Genomic DNA, 20,180 nt, shown 5'->3' on the forward strand with positions numbered 1-20,180 from the left:
TAACAACCTGTAATGTCTTCCTTCTGCCCCAGCCAGAAACTGTACAAAATTCAACTTTCTAGTGAAATTGAAGACCACGTACGACTCTTGCTTGTCAAAGAATGCTCACCTGGGCAGAGCAATGAACAAAAGGCTACCCCAGATAAAGATGGCCCAAACAAAAAAAAAGCTTGTACTGGAAACCTCCACATGGCTGTACCTTCAAATCTGAGCCTACATTTACTGTCTCAGAAAATGTGTCAACTGTGATATACACAAACACGCGCCAGGTGACTAAACAGAACCTCACTCCCAAGAGAAATGGGGGATAAAAACACTGCAAACTAACAAGGAAGTCATAATAAAACCAGCTGACAAATGTCACACTGATGCAGTCATGGATACACAGAAATAAAAAAGGAAAGCATGCTATTTTACTCACATGATTACCAGGAACCTAGCGGTGACCCCACCATGGATTACAAATAAACTCTGGAGCAAATCCTCAATTTTGTGGCAATCAATATTAAGGAACTCCCCAAAGATCTGTTACTAAGCAATCCAACTCCTGGATTTTTCATTCACTCCTGAAGACCCATAAATCCGAACTGCCTGTTCATCTCTGGAGTAAATGTGTTACCCAAAGCAATATATAAATTGAACCCACCCTAAAGCTCTGGTGATGGACACAGGAAGGGTTGTACTTAATACCGCACAATTTCTCAGACAAATTCAAGAGGTACACTGTGTAGCAGTAGAGGCACCCCTGGCCATGGTGGATGTCACTTCACATTATTCCAACGTTTTGTGAGTCTAGAAAAGAATGCCCTTCCGAAGCATAAACGGTATATTTTGTTGGCCAAAAACCAACCGCATCATATATTCAGCATTGTTGGTACAGACACATGAGCATAACCAGAGAGCATCCATTTTGTAGGAATAGAATTCACAATTTTAGTAATTTTTGCTTTTTTGCCTTTCTGTTCAGAATGCTTTGCTGTAAGTGAATTCTATTTCGTTCTTGCTCATGCATAGAGCAAGGCCACAAGTTACATGTTGAAACGCAGCCCAGACAACCCAGACAGCAATGCCCCGGTCTCCTCCCTCACAAGTCCTTGGAAGTAAGCAACAAGGCTTTTAATCACTACGCAGGTGCCAGCTAGTCTCGCTGGAGCGGCAGAAACTATAGAAATGAACAGTTAAAGGCTGAATTATGCTCTTTTCTGTGCCCCCCCCTTCATTGAGCTCCTGTAGATCGAGCTGACCTCTAGCCCACGAATAGAAACTTGAAGATAGTGAGGCCTGGAATGTGTCTCTCCCCTGCACGCAGCTTGGTTGTAAGCACAAGAGCATTATGTTCCCTAAAACAAAGAATAGTGTCTGCATCTGTGCAAATTGCAAACTGTTGCTGAATAAATGTCTGAAGGGTGTCATGTCCGTCATGATTGTCAATCATCATCCCATTGCAAAGAAAGATACATTATGGGTGGTTTTGAATGTGTCACTACTGATAATAAGATGATCATTTTGTATATATGTAACAAGTGTAAAATACTTGCTCTCTTGCGTCTCACGAGGTCTGGGTGACACACGTTGCGGGACGTGAAACCCAGTCGGCCGACTGAGACTATTTGCTTTGCAATAAACGCTAGATTTTGGGAACTGAACCTCGTGTCTGGTGTATCAGTTCATGTGTGGTGATTGTGCCTTCTTTCCATACGCAAGGGTTCCCTAGGGGCCCATCAGTTTCACATGAAGATTGAATTGCTGCATAGCAGAGTTTCCTGCAAAATTTGAACCGCAAGATAGACACCCCAACCATGGTCATAACATTTATAATCACACTCAATACAATGTTTGTTTCAGGTGAAGACACCTTTTGCAAAAGAGTGATGCAGCCATGACCCAAATTATTGCTTCTCTGTATGCCATCCTCTTCATGGCAGACGTCGAACAAGAGTTGTTACAGCAATAATCCCAGAAACCACTAGCATACCTGTGGTACATTGGTGACATTGTCTTGATTTGGACAGAAGGTGACGATTCCCTAGCAACATCTGGATACAAGAAACCCACAGACAGGAAAAAATATCTGTACATCCAAGCCACACAAAATTATCTGTTATCTACAACCAGGCCATCCAGTACCAGTTCATATGTCCCAACAGAAAACAAAGTAACAATCAACTTGCCATACCCCATACATTTTTCTTGAAAAAGGGTCAATCTGACAACTTGACAGGGAATTTGATTGCGCAATGAACATACCCAGAGACAACCTGCTACTGTAGAGAGACAGTGTACATACAGGCCAAATACCCTTAGTTGTCACCTATAATCCAGCACTAATACACTAGAATAGTATTGTTACAGACCTATAACCAATATTAACCAGGGATGATGAGCTGGGAGACATGTTTAAAGAAGCTCCCCAAGCACCTGAGAAACTGAGCATGCTCTGTGACCAGGAGCACATTTCCACTAGATCAAGAACAAAGACCTGGAACATAATTTTAGTAGATGCAAAATGTGCCAACACATGCAACGATCAGCTAGAAATGTGGATTTTTAAAGAACACATTATATTCAACAGATACATGTGAATAAGTCCTGTTTTCTTAAAATGCAACTCTGAGCTTGAAATGTGAACTGTTTTCAGTGAAGACTGCCTTGTGGCCCTTGCTGCCAGCAGTTGTATTGTCCTTGAGATGATGCTGTCATTCCAGACCTGCATTCCATGCATACTGTTCCTTCAACCACTGGAGTTTGATCTGAAAATGCTCCCTTTTACTTTAAGAATGTACTGATCAGTGGGGGCTTATTTTGCAAACATTTCAGTCTGCACCATTGATGAAATCTGTGCACTCAGAGACATACTGCATTGTTGCATCTCTGCAAAATGATATGATATTATTTATGATATGATATTTTATTTATATAGCGCTCATACACAGCTGCTTCAGAGCACGACCAGGCAAAGGGATGGGAACAGGGGAGAACAAAAACAGCAATCTTACTAGGCCCAGTGACATTGAGAATGCGCAAGTGCATGAGGAAGGGAAAAAGGGGGAAGTGCATGGAAGGAGAGAGAAATTGGATAGTGCGGAACATAGCACAGAGCAAAATAAATAATAATAAGTCAAAAAATAAAGGTGATACACAGTAGTAGTGCAGCTGGAAAATAACAAAGTGCTAGGTAAGTCAGACATGGTGTATCTGACAAGTGCAGAAAAAGCGTGGGCGGGGGACTGTATGGGTACATATACAGGCCCCAGTGCAAGGGGTGGCCCGGAGGCAGTGGAGGGGGCTGGCAGAGTGAGCAGGTACCTGGGCCCAAAAGACAGAGGGTGGCCAGGTGTACAGTGCCGAGAGAGAAGGCAAGTCAGCAGGGGAGAAGAGGAGCAAAGGCAGAAGCGAAGAGGAAGGTCTCGATTAGTCCAATAAAAACACATATGTTTTCGCGTGATTGTATATCCAGCTACAATATTCACCAGCCTCTGCAGTTTGGTTGAGGGACACTGGTTGTGTTGCGTTGGTTCTGCCCATAAGCAAAAACTGCAGACACACGTTATTTTGTGGAAGGTACAGAAGGTAGCAATTGTGGAATATGGATGGGTGACAGGTTAAGCGTTGCTCTCCGCCAGTGAAAGTCTCTTGGTTGTGCAGGCCATTTTGGGTTGGGGGCAGTCTCCATCCAATTGATGTATTCCCCCTTCCTGTGGCACTGTTGTAATTATATCTGGAGTGGGGGACACTATTAAGAATAAAATACACCTGAACTGGTCTTACTTTGGGCTCTGTTTTGTGGGCAGGGGGAGACGCTGGCTCTTCGTGTCCTTCAGGATGTAGGGGATCCTTAAGGACCAAGCCTATCACTGGAGGTGCCGCCAAAAGGGATTCCCCTCATGGTTAGACCCAGAATGCAGCTCCCTCTTCGCCGTGGAGACTGCATCTAAATTATACACAGTCGTAACAAAGCGTTTTAATGCTCACACCGGTGAACAGGGATTTTACTCTGTAACCCTTCTTGCCGAGGTTAACAATCCAGCGGTAATAAATAAAGCTAGTCCTGACCCTTGTGCCAGTCACAGCTCCTTGTTGCAAGTTTTGCTGCGATGCCAAATGCATTATGAGCACAGAGTCCTTGCATTGCACACAATGGGCCTCATTACGAGTCCGGCGGTAACCAGGCGGTTTTACCACCTCGGTTACCGCAGGACTCGTATTACCATTCCGCCTCCATGATTCCCGGAATTACCGGGGCATTACAACCCCGGTTTCCCGGGAATCACGGAGACGGAATGGTGTTAATCCCCATTCCCATTGAGTCCTATGGGACTCAATGGGAATGGGGATCATGGAAACACCGGCAGCATCTTGTAATGCTGGCGGTGTTTCCTCGTCCGCCTGCAGGCGGGCGGTGTTAAACCCGCCAGGTCAGACCTGGCGGGAACATCACCTCCCGCCTGCAGCAGTTGGGATCAGGCGGTCCGGAAACAACAGTGGCGGCGGGTTTACCGCCACCGTTATTTCCGGACCGCCTGATTTGTAATGAGGCCCAATGTCGTGCTTTCCAGGGCTTGGCAAGATCTCTACTTTCTTTGAAATGTGTGGTAACTCCCAGTTCCGTCAGATACCTGAGCTGTGCAGTGACTGAACATTTGGACGAGGATGCAGCGCTGTGAAGTCACACCAGTGATAACTGTGCGCTGCAAAAAACACCATTGACATTGACGTGTCACTGCGGCCTTGGCTGCAGACCTCCCTTTTGTGTTTTGGTTGGTTGTCAGACACACGTGGGATTATTATATTTGCTTTGATACCCTGGGTAAGTAACTACATTAAATCACTAGTAAAATGTGAAGAAAAATCAAAGTACAATAAAAGTAAAACACATCTGACTTCCATTTATACTACCGATCATTTATCATGAGATTTGTGTGAACCTGAACATGCACGAATGAGAATGAGAAAGAGTATGAAATTGACCTGACAGAAGTAGCTGCTTAGCAATTAACTGGTGGATGGTCTATATCCATTGTGTAAACATACATTTGCACGTGGTCTTCCTTCAAGAGTGATGTCAATCCATTTAAAATAGCAACAATATCTATGCAATAGCAACACTAACCAATAGCTCACATATGTATTTGCAACAAAACACGAGTGCACACCTGACCTTGCTCGTCTGCTTGGGTTTGGGCTTAGTGGTGATTAACACCCCCAGTTCCTCCATCACGTGCTTGATTTTCATCGGCTCAATCTCACCGTCTTCTTTTGTATCAAAGATCAGAGACAGAGGCATGCAGTCCTGCGTGGGGTAAAGGGAACAAAGAGGATCAGGTTTAACCATCCACTAAGGTATGACCACATTGCGCAGAGCATTGTGGGAGGCTCAACATGTCAGCAGCACTCATGACAGCACACTTTCTTGGTCTGTTCTGAGAATCCGACTTTTTGCAGCTTCTGACAAAGCGCATGCGCAGTGGTGAAAGACTTTGCCCGGGAGGGTAAATAGATAGCCAGTCACGTGAGCTCAGGAATCCACATGTTCCCGACTTGTTCACACACAATTGCAGCACACGCCCTTTTAAAGTGGGGATTAAGAGCGAGTGAAACCAAAACGTACTGCCCCAGATTTGTACAAATACAGGTTTGCCGGGGAATATTTGCCCTGCACATTACCTCTTGCACAAGTACAACAGTTCTGCAACAGAGACGCCCCGCCCACCCGGAGCATTGTATCTCCATGTGCCATGGGTTCTTTTCTTTGTCACCAGGTGACGATTTCCGATCAGAAAGGCTCAGCAAAAAGAGGCTAATTTTTCAGACATCTATAGCCTAAAAAATGGGGTCAGAACATGGCATTAAAGTGCCACACCAGGTTTAAGACCACTGTTTTGCATTTGTACACATGGAATGGGGGCACAGAACCAAATGGTTTTACAACAACACGACATGTTCATGCTGGTATAAAACCACCGGATTGCTATTGAATCCGCCTGCTTTTAGCACCTGCTAAAAGGAGGCAGATCCCATAGGAATCCATTGTAAATGCCTCCTGCAAGGTTAACTTGCAGGGGGCATTTACAAAGTTTGCACTTCTCAGTAAAAATAGATGGGGTTAAAGTGATTGAGCCCATTTTAACACCTTTGTTTGCTCTTTTTATGATGAAAATTGTACGAAGGGGACTGTAGTGTATGAACGTGCATATGTAGGCAGTCCCCTCTATAATTTACACTTTTTTAAATAAACAATAAGGGTAGAACTGGTGGACTGTGTAGTTCTAAAACACGGGCAATAGACTCACCAACTGGTTATTCAAATGTAATGTGGAATGTTGGTCTAAAATTCTTAGTCCCCTATTTAATCAAATATTTGTGTTGGGTAAGTTCCCGTTCTCTTGGGAAATGTCTTTTGCAGTCCCTATTTGCAAGAAGGACATACAATCAGAACCCCAAAACGACCATCCTATCATGTTAATGGATGCAGAGAGAAAAGTATTTGCATGCATTATTCTCAGCCATCTTAATGAATGGGCAGTGAGTGCCGAGAGGCTCAAAACATTTCAATCAGGGTTTCGTTAGCAACATGGCATGGTACTTAATGGATTTCTAGTTAAATGTCTTGACTGACTTGCTGGGTCCGGAAAGTATGATGCCATATAAGTCACGGCTATCGACTTAAAACAGCAGCCTTTCATCTTGTAAGTCGTAATCAACTGGGGGCAAAGCTGTATGATTGGGCATACCAAAGGCCTCTTAACATTTTTGATAGGTCTACATAAAAATGTGAACATTATAGTATGATTAAACCTTGAGGGCGATTTCTCAAGGAAGTTATTCACCACATCCGTCCTGCGATTGGATGCACCCTCGCCCTGAGCCTATTTCACATATATGTTTTGGACGCAGAAGACTACTTGGTGATGGATGCCTGTGTTCCCCCTAAACCTGCAGATATAACATACACATGCATCGCATATGCAGATGGTGTTCTTCTGTTTGGTGCCTGCCCATTGGCGTTCAAAGGCAGATAACATCTTTTTCCAAATATGCACAAGCAAATCGTCAAAAGATAAATCCAGCTAAAGCTAAAATCAGGTGCCTAAATGCTTCAGGGTACGTTCAAAAGTTTAATTGTTTTTTGGATAATCAGAAACTAGAACTAGATCTAGAACTAGAACTGTGTAAGCGTATGATTTATCTTGGGTTTTTATTTTTGATAGGCCGAATAAAACCTCCCTCATGCAAAGTCTGAGAAAAGGATGAGTCATAAATATTGCACATATTCTACTCAGCCTTTGTTGGAATTCTATAAGGGGAAGATGGTGGCCAAGCTGCTATATGGCTCTGAACATTTTCGTGAGTCAATGGTGGATAAACTGGATTTTCTGGAAAGGTGCTAATTTGGAGTGCAATCCTGTGCTTACCAAATTGTGTTCCCGTATCTGTTATAAGATAAGAATTGGGGATAAAGTCATTAACAATTTGTGTGGAATGGCAGATTCTCTCTTTTTGCCATAATATGCTGCCCAACCCCCCCCCATCCCCCAAAGGAATCACTGTATGAGAATTTTAACAAACTACTGCATCTAATGCAGGAAACCAGTGAGACAGTCCTGGAATATTCTTGCCAATCTATTGTAATAGACTTGGGGACAGGTTTAATGGATTTGTTGAACGATCCATGTCAGATATAAATGTTATTATATTAATTGGTCTGGAGGAACATGCAGTGCTATGTGTCACTTGAGTATGTAAATAGTGCACGGAAAAGGATGGGAATAGTGAGTCCTATCTTAGTCTTTATCCTGATGTTATTTTAAGGAATTCATTTATTAGATTTGGGCTGAATATCCATCCGACCAAGCACATTATGCTTGCAAAAGAACAAGGATTTTGTAGATTTTGTGAAGTTAAAAAACGAAGAAGAAGACCTAAAGCATGTGTTATATTGTACTGCACTGGTCGCGCCCCACACTTTATATTATACTCAGAGGATGGTTCTTAAATTCGATTTTATAGCTGTAGACAACATATGGCCGCATCTAATGGGGGATATCCCACCTCAGTGGTAGCTGCCATGGTTCGCTATATACAGGATTTAAAGTTGGACAAAGGGATGGTCATTAAGAAGTAGGTTTTCTTGTGATGAATTATTTTAAAATAGAAAATCTTTGTTATTGTTATATGGATTTTAACTAGGGCTAGTCTTAATGCGCGTGGATAGATATTTTAAAATTGCTGTAATGCTTGCAACAATGACTTTCCTATTTAGTTTTTGTTAGGTTTCTTTTTTCTTTTTCTTAAATTGTGTTGTTTTTCTCTTCGTTTTTCTTTTTTGAAAAAGTTTGCATGCATTTTAGCCATATGCAATACAAATAATTTAAAAAACATAAACAATGACCATCAAAATATTCTCTTTCTGCCTAGCTAAAATATAAAATGGGGTGCGCAGATGTTTTTCTGCTTAGCAGTTTCATTTCTGACATGAATTCTAGTGGGGCACTGAACAGAAATTGTACCCTTGGGCAGTGGGGGCTATGTGGTCCCTCCCCGCCAACATGGTAGCGTGTAATCATCTTTGGCCTCTGCCCTAAGGATGGACTAAGAGGCTAAACATTCTTTCAATTGATTCATACCCTGCCGACGACAGGGATCCTCATATGAGGCAATACTGACCATCAGATTAAACCTCTCATGGTAGGCCTTGTTTGCACGTTTTTCTACCCTACGATCTCCACAGTAATCCCAAAGTGGAAAATTCCTCCCACTACCATCTGTTTTTATTTTAGGTCACAATGATTAAAACGTCAAGACGTGCACTTCCCACATTTAGAATCCACAAGCAGTCTTAACACCAGGCCTATTGAAGTTTCAAGAGCTGTATCAAAGAATCATTACACATTTGCACAGTGTCTCCTCCTTGTGATGTTTGCTGCGATTCCTGCTCCCCAGCACGTGGATGAGCAGCAGCCCGTTTTACCTTGGAATGCAGATCCACAAAGGAAGCCAGCAGGTACTCAATGTTAACTTTAAGTCCATCTACCCTTGGATGATCAGGCAGGGTTCAGCGCAGGTCCCTAATGTGGGCATTATGGCCCTGGTGGTAATGCTTTTATAAATGCCATCAAATTACATGATATACTTTTTGATCTGTGAAAGGTAGACTGTTTCTTAAAGAGACTTCATAGAGGGTGGGTGGGGGGGTTTCTATTACTGCCTCTGTATCTGTAGTGTCATTCACCCCTCCAGTATGACTGCTTTCCAGCACTGACTTACTTTCCTCCCTAGAATCTGATGGACCATAGTCTTTGGGCCTCATTACAAGTCCGGCGGTAACCCTGCCGGTGCTACCGGCGAGTTGCCGCCGGACTTGTAAGATTTACCGGTGCCTGTCTTGCCAGTAACACCGGGGGATTACAACTCCGGTGTTCCGGAAAGTCAGGTGCAGGTAAATTGTAATTCCCTATTCCATTGAGGTGTTACCGTTACGGCTTGCTTACCATGGCCACTTTGTCTTGCAGGGACTGCCCTGTTGGGCACAGCGGCTGCGGCAGGCAAACCCGTACTGTGCCAGTCTGGAAAAAACAGTGCTGGTAGGCCTACCGGCACAGTTGTTTCCGGACCAGCACACTTATAATGAGGCCCTTTGTCTTGCTCGTCAAAATTCCAGTTTTATCATAATTATTGACAGATTTATCAATAGGAGGAGATAGAGACCCAGAATTTACAATCTCGTTCAGCTGTTCAACTACACTGTATGTTGTTCTTCCTTGTTCTTCAGTAGATCGGATTTGAACACATGCCACTTCTACCCTTGCGATAGTAGAAAGAACTAAAAGGGCAACATCCTCTATCTCACTGGATATATATCATTGTGGTGCAATACCTGTGCATGTACTTGTACTGGTACATGCATTCCAGAGTTACTTGTGACTGCGGGGTGGGGAGGTTTGAAACAGGAGTTGGATGAGATGTACAATTGGCCAGGCTCACAATGGCACCCTGGCACTGTGGAAAGCTTAAAAGGTTTTCCCGTGCAGAGCCAAAGACAGAGTTCATGGCCTTAAACAATTTGCATGAAAGGTCAAGCCTAGGATTTCTGGGACTACTGCTGTGGTGAATGGACATTGGGCAAATATTTACAAGCATGGCAAATTTGCATTTCTAACATACAACCCATCCCAAATGTTGTTATTAAAAGGGCTTTCAGGAGTGCAAGCTGCCCAGATCACCATTAAACCCGCCTGTGTCTATTTAGGAACACATTTTCTTCCATTTCACTCCCATTCTCCCCACTTTGATTGGCTGACTGGCTGAGTGGTCCTCCAGTGTCGATCTTTGGCCACACTGATGTTCACATTATTGGTTTGCAACCTGAAAGATTCCCCCCACCCCCGTTCCTCAGTCCTATGAGATAGCCTTACTGTGGCAAAAAGCACTGCACACGCAGCAGAATATGGCATGGGTTTATGGTAACTGTCAAAGCATAGTAGCCTAACATAACATAATGTAACATAACAGAAGGCTGCCAGACGTTCACTGCATGTAGCAGGACTGCCATCTGACCCTTCTCTCTCTCTATCTACCCTGTTTTCACACATCCACCTCTGCCTTTCACATAGTCTAATGAATACAGCCTGCTTAAGGAGCTCAGGCTATATAATGTCTACTATACTCTGAACGTCTACTCCTAAATAAGGCACCAGACTGTCTCACTCTAAATGAAGATAAAGACTAGCATGACATGACACAGAGCAACCTCTAAAGAATAACCTTTTTGACAACATCAAGGAGCCAGGCCTTTTCAATGTTACCTTACTAGAATTCCCTAACCTTCTGTTACCAACAATATTCCCCTTTATCCACAATGGGCCATATTCTCAGACCTTTTTATGCTGCAAGCTAGCACATCTTCTCACCTGCATCAAAACAAGTAGAAGCCCAATTCACAAAGCGCATACGAATAAGGGCACTTTAGATGCACTAATTCAGAGGCCCTTTTTCCCCTTTTGCGCATTTGTGCAAATGAGGGAGCATTTCTGGGCATTTTAAAGCGCATTCTGAATTCACAAATGAGATGCACTTCAAAAACAGATAAAAGGCAAGGCGCAAATCATGAAAGGATCATTTCTGATTTTGTTTTTTTCAGTGTCATAGCCACGGCTAAACCACAGCAGTCACATTAGCAGTTCCATCCTGGAGACGGAAATGTTTTTTTCAAGTCATTTCACAGAGATGGACCCTTTATTGGCCAGTCTCAGTGAAATGCGCTCCCAGCAACCACGTAGTTGAAGGGAGCCTGTCATGCATTAGTGCAGGCAGCGTGTTCCCGATCCTAAGGTATGCACTGGGGCTGAACAGAGCATCTTTGCGCTACAGTCTAGCCCCTCCAAAAATGCTCCGGTCACTTCTGTAACTTAGGTGACCTGAGCATTTCCAAAAGTAGCGCAAACTCAATGAGCGCATTCTCTGCCCTGATTTAATTTTCCCTGCTTGTTGTGACTCTGGCCCAATATACCACTTTCCATGCCTCTCTTGACACATGATTGGCAGTCACAGAATTAACATTCTGGAGCTTGACCTGGGGTACAACATATAGAGATGCACGGAAAAATAAGCCACCAGACTTCCAGGATTGCCCAAGGAGACTCTCGAGCCCCTCATGCATCGGACAATACACTGCACACTAACTTACTGTCATCCACACCTGGCTTGGAAACACAACCCATTTATCACATCACTTTACTACATATCTCATCTTCTCGTTTCCAGGGCAATAGTCCACTTGACAGAATTCACATGCACACATGCTATAAAAAACATCCCCCCCACTGCATCCTTCCCTGCTGTGTGTGTAGTATGTATATCCTACATCCCCATTCTCTTATCTTCAATTCAGACCTTTTCTCTCCTTAGCAGACCATGGTCTTAATATCCCAGGTGAGGACACAGTACACCACTCCACAGATAAGCATAGACACTCTGAATCTACTGTCATTGTGATTTGATACAGTATAAAATCATATTAATGTAACATAACATAACATGGAATTCTTGCTTTCCCAGTGACCACGACAAGTGCTGCTGCAGAATTTTAAAGACCAAAATCAGCATGGCTCCCACTGTCTCTCGCTCTTTTGGGTGATGCAATTGTGTCCCGATGTGATGTTCACTCACTGATTGCTGCATCACCCACCTCCCTGAATGTCACCAATAGAAAACCACACAAGTGTGACTCTTGCATTAGTTGACTTCAAGGACTCCCTGTTGTTTGTGCTCCTCCCCGAAAGTGTTATCTGATGGCACATCTCTCATCCCATCACTTCAAGATATGGGCAGTGACTGTGGTGTTTCATGTGCCTCCTTTAATTTCTGATGCTTCTTCCCACAGAAATCCTGCATGTGTGACTCTTGCACTGGCTGCCGTCAGAATTCTCTGCTGCTCCTCCTCCTAGACGTCACGCGATGAGATGGGTCTGGTCCACTCACTACAAAAGATGGGAATAGAGTGGTGTATCTCCCAACTCTCTGCATCTCTGCCTCTTCCTCCAACAAAAAACACACAAGTGTGAGTCACGCAGTGACTGACCTCCAGAATTATCTGCTCCTCGCATGTTTGAAGCACAAGCTGGACACAGGGTTTTTTTTGTTTTCGCATGGCACGTGTGCCACTTACAGCCACTAGAGCTTACAATGTCTGGGTTCTCCTCCAGCCACCAAGAAGTACTGCTATTTTTCCACAAATCTCTAGTGGTGTCAGACAAAACCCACGTGTGGGTTTGGGAGTTCTCCCAGTGTTCCAATCTGCTCTACCACTCAGGGGTTCCCTCTCCCTAAACTCAAACCAGCCAGCAGTTTTGTTGTTCACCCATTTCAAATCGCAGAAAATATCACTGGGCACTACATAAGCAAAACCTACCCTACCTCTAACTCTCTGAGTCCTCGGTCACATAGTACCTCTCAGCTGCCTAAAACTGAACACTACCTCCAACTGTCTACCCGCCACTTGGCCACGTGATTGATCGTTGGTCAAACTTCTTAAAAGGTTTGTCTAAAGTTCAACCTGTTTGAATCGCCTGAACTTCCATTGATTTAAATTTTAGTGGTAAAGTTCATCCAGGCCTACGCACTACCAGTAAGTTACATTCCAGTGCTGGCAAATGAGATATGTCCTTTTCATTTGATCTTTCTCTGCCAATATTATTCCTAGCTGGTACCCAATACTTATAGTGTTTTTAATTTACTCCACTCTTAATAGACAAAAGCTTTATCTTATTAGATAAAACTATCTTTCATGATGCTATTGGACTGATATATTTTCTGGGAAAGTAGGACTCAATTGTGTGTACTTTATTCAAAGTAAAGCATTCAAAAATGGATGAATACTTTTTTGCACAGGCACTCTAACTTTCTGGGATATGTGAAAAATTGTTGAGCCCATTGCACTTGGTGAGTAAGAAATAATAATTTAAAATCCCTCTCTTTCTCATTGAATGAAATAAAACCAGCTGTCCTAGAGTTAGAGTGCCTCCATTGTGTTCTCTTTTGATGGTTGTATCCATGCCTACACAAGTACGCAGCCGGGCATTAATGCGCATGTCTTGGCAAACCAATGGTGCCAACCATCAAGAATTTGCTACCCGGGGTGGGATGATTCAGCACTTCACTACTTACGGATCCCCTATTGATAGTGATACATTGACTACCATACATCATGATATGATATGATATGATATGGCATTTATAACGCGCCTATACACAAGTATTTCAAGGTGCGACTAGGCAAGGAAGGAGAAACAGAGGGAAGACAGAGACAGCGATCCTACTAGGCCAGGTGACATTAAGGTCGCGCAAGTTGCGGGGGTGGGGGGAAGGGGAAAAGTGCAAGGGGATATGGGAGGGGGCAGTGTAATACATAGGATGACAGTGAAATAAATACAGAAAAATAAATAGAATAAATAGAAGTGCAGCCAGCTGGTGGCAAGTACAAGGGTACGTGCAGACATCAGATGTCAAGTGCTAGTAAGGACTGTAGGGATACAGAAACAGTCCCAGAGTGCAAGGGTTTCCAGGGGGGCAGTGCAGGTGTGCAACTGGTGGAGGGGGGACCTGGGCCCGAGGTCAGAGGGTAGCCAGGTAAACCAGTGCAGTGCCAGATTCATCCAGTTAAACAAGTGCTGTGAAGCTGGAGCTCTGTGTTCGTGACGTTTTTAAAAAAAAGAAAACGCCTGAACTATTGTTGTAATGTCTGGATATCTATACCAACTTTTCCATCTTACTCCCTTTGTATTACTTTACGTCATGTCAGTCAGTACATACATAACACATACTCTGTGTAATTCACATCACATACAAAGGGAAAGCAGTAGCATTTACTGAGAGTAATGTTCTATATCATGTACCTGGCAGTATCTGTATATGTGTCGGGCTTTACAGGGTAACTATACTGGATTATTAATTATTAAGACCACTAGCTTCATAGTTGTATGTAGTGTGATCTTCATGCAAAATAAATCAAAATATGTCTTTGTTTTAGGGCACGTGGACCATTATCTGCTTGTGAATAACATTTTGCCTGGTATCAACACAAACCTTATAGATTGCTTTCTAAAATGAAAGATCCTGTATTTACTTAGACATTGGGATATGTGTTGTATGTGCAGGTGTGCTAGGATTTCATAATGGATCAAAATAAAACCACAGTGATTGTCACAACGCCTCTCTTTCCCCTACGCGTAGACCTTTCACGCTGTTTGCCACTCCTAGGCAGACCTTTCACTCTGCTATGCCACTCCTCGGCAGACCTTTCACTCTGCCATGCCACTCATAGGCAGACCTTTCACTCTGCCATGCCACTCCTCGGCAGACCTTTCACTCTGCCATGCCACTCATAGGCAGACCTTTCACTCTGCCATGCCACTCCTAGGCAGACCTTTCACTCTGCCATGCCACTCCTAGGCAGACCTTTCACTCTGCCATGCCACTCCTCGGCAGACCTTTCACTCTGCCATGCCACTCATAGGCAGACCTTTCACTCTGACATGCCACTCCTAGGCAGACCTTTCACTCTGCTATGCCACATCATTTGTTTACTGCTTTGCCACATAATTCCAGTGCCCACCCAGGTATCATTAATCTGTGCATTTTCAATGTGTGAAAGCTCCTCCACCACTTAAAGAGTTGCCCAAATGATCACAGAGCAGATGAAAGCATATGACACCACGCTTGAAACGCGGTGCTATTTTGCTGGTCTCATGCGAACGATGTGTGATCTCCCGAAATCGTAAACAAAAAAGGCACCTGGGCCATTTTCTGCCCAAATTACATTTGCTGTACTAGTCGAAGCATCCTTGCAACTGGTATGTTGTGGCTTGTATCAGCAATTATATCATTGTTGTCCACTGTCTGTTGCATGGTTGCCCTTCAAAATGCCATACGAAAACCCAGCCCGTTCTTTTACCCGTTGACTACTTACCAAGAGCTGCTGTTTGGCCATGTAGATGGAGTCAATGGTCCCCTGCATAAGAAGCGTCGTTTTCGGCTGCATGTAACTCGGGTCTGGAAAGATGACCTGGGCTTGAGTTGCCTGCATAATGTTCAGAATATGAGCTCCATTTTGACCAATCAGAAAGAGATGTTGCTGCAGGGTGATATCCAGTTGGGTGCTCACGATGACACTCACGTCTGGACCAACCAGGAGTTCAATTAGAAGCAGAGTTGCTTTCTGCAAAATAAAACATATCTCTCTTTCAGCATGCGTTGCCGGTAGTGTTGCCTGCAGCCAGCTAACATTGACAAGAGTTTCCAAGCATGTCAAGCTGCCATCACCTTGAGTGCTGCACAGTTGCCCTGAGCCCCCTTCACTGAGCACGTCGTAGTCAGGAACCTCTGGTGCTGCTTGAAGGACACTGTGACCTGGAAGGACTGGCTTATGTGCTGGAATATTGGAGCGTTGGCATCCGGTATCACCTGAGTGCTCCTCGTCACCGGCAGGTCAAACATTAAAGTCAAAGGCTGCAGCTCCTTTAAACAATAGAATGACATTAAAATCAGCCCTTATGAGTGTAACCTTTTTCACAGCAAATGATGCATCACTAATGGTTGGGAGTTTGCCTACTAATTTCACTTTTCATTGTTAGCGACGTACACAATTATTTTCTTTAGGTTTTTTTTTTTTAATGCAGGTTGAAAATGTCTATATAATTGTTTACCCTTATTTGTCTCCTGGCAGACTCCACACTAGAAGCGACTCCAGCGATGGATACCTAGCAAAGATACAAACACATATTGATGTTTAATGCCACACTAAAACATTATAAGAGAGCAAGATTTCAAAATAATAGTATAAATATCATTGTGTAACTGCAACTAGAAAATGCCCTCTTCTTCAGGATTAATTACTGCTCCGTTGTCACCCTGCAATGGGTCATGTTTGGAAACCTCCTCAAGGAATGCCTTGCAGGCCTGCTATCTAGCACCCAGATCAGCAAAGAGGACTATAGACCTATTTACGAGTATCTGGTGGCTTTTCTAACAAAGGGCCTAATTGTTTTTAAAAATCTCTCCTGTCCTGGGCGCTTGGCACCTGCACGAATGTTGGTATCAGGTAATAATGTCCCCATGAATAATGTCCCTATGAATAATGTCCCTATACATAATGTCACCGGGAAAATCCACTGGCAGAATGATATTTGGGGCCATTATGTATGGGGATGGGTTGCGGGTATGTCGTCTACTCCCCTTGTAAACAAAAAAAATCAGGAGTTGCGGGGGTGTCCCCGCATGTTCAATGTAATAATGTCTCAGCAAAAAACAACTACTTTTTTGTCAAGAGAGATTTTTACATGGAACCCAAATGTTATGTTATGTTATGTTATGTTGATTTACACCGTGCCCCATTACCACCCAGGGGCAGTCTCCAGGCGCTCACGTGGCTCTGCATTAAACAGGACGGGGTTGGTTAGTGAGGGTAGAGTAATAGGATAGGTCTAGAACCAGGAGAAACTGGGCGTAATTTTAGGCGGGGACAGGGGTCCCCCCCAACTTTCATGCCCCACTATTTTGTCACCATTCATTTGGCTGGGGCACCTTTTCTTCAGATATCATGTCCCCACCAACATTTTCCACAAAGTTACTCCACTGTCTGTGTGTGTTGGCTTTCAGATGATTGATTGCGTGCACTGGCTTGTATCTGTATGGGTAAGGGCCAATGCCTGGGTTGTTTTCTATGTGAATGTTTGTTATGTTGGGCTGTGTCTGTGTGATTTTAAAAATAAAATGTTTAATGTAGATTGCCTGGTATTTAAGGTTGTGGTTGTTGCGCACTGGTTGGTTGTATCCATATTTGTAAGATCCAGTGTCAGGGATTGTTTGTTCTATGTGTGTCTTACTTATGTTGGGTGTGTGTTTGTGTATCATTTGGCTAGCCCAAGTGGGCATGTATAGTACTTGGGTGTTGGAGGGGAACAGGAGCCGGGACGTTAGTACATTGGCTTCTCTCTAAGTTCTTCTAGGTGGCTAATCTACACAATTCAATCTAATGTGATGCATGACTAACCTTCACAATCCTATCTAGTGATACGCATGGTTAATTTCACAATCTGACTGTGGCTTGTGGCTAATTTTCACAATACTATCTAGATGTGACGTGTGGCTAATCTTCACAGACCTATCTAACTGTGATGCATGGCTAAACTACACAAATTTCGGTGTGACGTGTGGTTAATATTCACACTTCTATCTAAGTGTGACAGGTGGCTAGTCCTTGCAATTGCTAATTGCAGAATATGGCTGCCTTACACAATTAGGCTATATGCATTTTATGGATACACTACACAATTAGGCTAAATGTGAAATATGTCTATCCTACACAATTAGGCTAAAAGCGAGATATGGCTACTCTAAACAATTAGGCTAAATGCAAAACATGGCTACTCTAAACAATTAGACAAAATGCAAGATATGGCTACTCTACACAAAAAGGCAAAATGTGAGTTATGGCAACCCTACATAATTAGGCTAAATGCAAAACATGGTCACCCGACACAATTAAGTGAAATGCGAGATATGGCAAACTTACACAATTAGGCTAAATGCAAAACATGGCTACCCTGACAATTAGGCGAAATGTGAGATATGGCTATCCTACACAATTAGGCTAAATGCAAAACATGGCTACCCTACACAATTAGGCTGAATGTGAGATATGACAACCCTACACAATTAGGCTAAGTGCGAGATATGGCAACCCTACACAATTAGGCAAAATGTGAGATATGGCAACCCTACGCAGTTAGGCTAAATGCAAAACATGGTCACCCGACACAATTAGGTTAAATGCGAGATATGGCAAACCTTACACATTAGGCTAAAAGCAAAACAGGGCTACCCTACACAATTAAGCGAAATGTCAAATATGGCTACCCTGCGCAATTAGGCTGAATGTGAAATATAGCAACCCTACACAATTAGGTGAAATGCAAAACATGGCTACCCTGCACAATTAGGCAAAATGTGAGATATGGCAACCCTACACAATTAGGCTAAATGCAAGATATGCAACCCTACACAATTAGGTTAGATTCAAAACATGGCTAGCCTACACAATTAGGCGAAATGTGCGATATGACTACGCTACACAATTTGGCTAAATGTGAGATATGGCAACCCGACACAATTCAGCTAAAGGCGAGATATGGCTGACTAGCAGAAATTGGCTAAAAAGCATGGTAAGGCTACCTTACACAATTAGGATTTATTGTAATAGGTAATAAGAGTGGTGGAGATTTAATGGAGTACAGTGATGTGTGTACTCCTTGCCCACACCACAATTACCATATCTGTTTCTGTAGGTTGTCGGCGTCAGTCATCCCAAGTGAACACAGGAAAACACAAAGAGTTGCCACCCAGAAGAGGAGCTGCCCTCTGCTCCGGCCCTTAGCTGGCTGCACGGGCAGTGGCTGCCCTGTGAAGCCACAGAAGAAGGCCTTCCTTGTCATGTGTGCAAACACGGACCAATAGGGGCAGAGATGGAGGACGATGGGCAAGGCCAGGTAGAACAGGCAAAATACACACACATTCCAAGTAAGGCAAGCCAAAAAGAAAACATGCACAAAACGGAATGGGGAAGTGGAAAACACAAGACATGCAGCAGGGCCTGGATGGAGGGACGTACTCAGGCTGGGTCCACTCTGCACGCCTGCATAGTAGCCCACACCACAGAATTCAGGCAGGGGTGAAACAGTGTAGGGGTGGGGACTGACACAGAGCAAAGTTCATCTCTGATGTACATAATGAAGGGGTGCGCTTTGACCTGTGCCAGATCTGCAACTCTTTCAACTGTATTTGCTCTCTGCTGTCAAAAACCAGGCATACGGAAAGCGCAGTAGGCAGGGATCAGCAAATTGTCCTGCTTGTGTTTTAGGGCCCCTAATGAGCCCCCGTAGAAATGCTCATGCTTATCATTACTGCTTAATTTTCCTTTTCACAGTTCCACATCACAAGCGGCCATCGACATTTAAAAAGAGCGTTTGCAGTGATGGGCCTTTCACAGGCCTTCCCAAGAGTGCCTCTTAAATGCACTCAATGGTCCTTTCTTTTGCAGTTTGCCAGTCACGTTCAGGTTTTGGAAACAGGCTGAATGCGTGACTGTGCATCAGTGCGGGTTCCTTGTAGCGACAGTCAGTCGGCGCTAACCCTCACAGGGAGAGTTGCAAGGGCTGAGAAGCAAGTGGTGAAGTGTTCTTACATGATGCCCTCCCAAGTCATTGTTAATTTACAGTTGTTATTGTGTGTACATGCCTACACTTTGTTCATCAAACTCTTTGTGGAAATAAAGAAAACACTAGAAATGTCTGAGCACCCAATACTGCCACACTCCTCCCACTAGCAATATGTTGGTCCTTATATGTTTTAAGAGAGTATGGGAAGGCCTGAAGTGTAGGCAAATTAGGACTTCTTAAATTTTAGCAATGCACATAAACTAGAAGTCTTGACTCCTCAATATCTGATGTACAAGGTGCTCAACAGGCGGGCCGCAAGGTTTGTCTCACTCCTGCAGATATTTCAATCGTCCCCTTGACATGTTGGAACCCACATGCTTCATTCTATCCTTCCTACCCATCCTCCAACCCCTTCCCATCAGCCCCTTCTCCCCAACCTCCAGCTCTTGACTGGATGAAATGGTCATGCGA

The 20,180-nt window shown here is 43.7% G+C and overlaps 1 protein-coding gene across 3 annotated transcripts in view; it reads right to left on the reverse strand.

Moving 5' to 3' along the window:
• Nucleotides 1-20,180, reverse strand: part of LOC138581348 (protein bicaudal C homolog 1-A-like) — a 361,089-nt gene that overhangs the window by 137,156 nt on the left and 203,753 nt on the right. For all 3 annotated transcript variants that reach the window (XM_069652613.1, XM_069652612.1, XM_069652614.1), the window contains exons 6-9: nucleotides 16,200-16,253; nucleotides 15,817-16,011; nucleotides 15,464-15,712; nucleotides 5,159-5,290 (exon numbers count right to left, since the gene is read on the reverse strand). In XM_069652613.1, the coding sequence (XP_069508714.1) occupies nucleotides 5,159-5,290; nucleotides 15,464-15,712; nucleotides 15,817-16,011; nucleotides 16,200-16,253 (630 nt within the window). The remainder of the gene's footprint in view (nucleotides 1-5,158; nucleotides 5,291-15,463; nucleotides 15,713-15,816; nucleotides 16,012-16,199; nucleotides 16,254-20,180) is intronic.

This window comes from Ambystoma mexicanum, chromosome 3p (genome assembly GCF_040938575.1).
Source record: "Ambystoma mexicanum isolate Mex_15411 chromosome 3p, UKY_AmexF1_1, whole genome shotgun sequence".
Lineage (NCBI taxonomy): Eukaryota > Metazoa > Chordata > Amphibia > Caudata > Ambystomatidae > Ambystoma > Ambystoma mexicanum.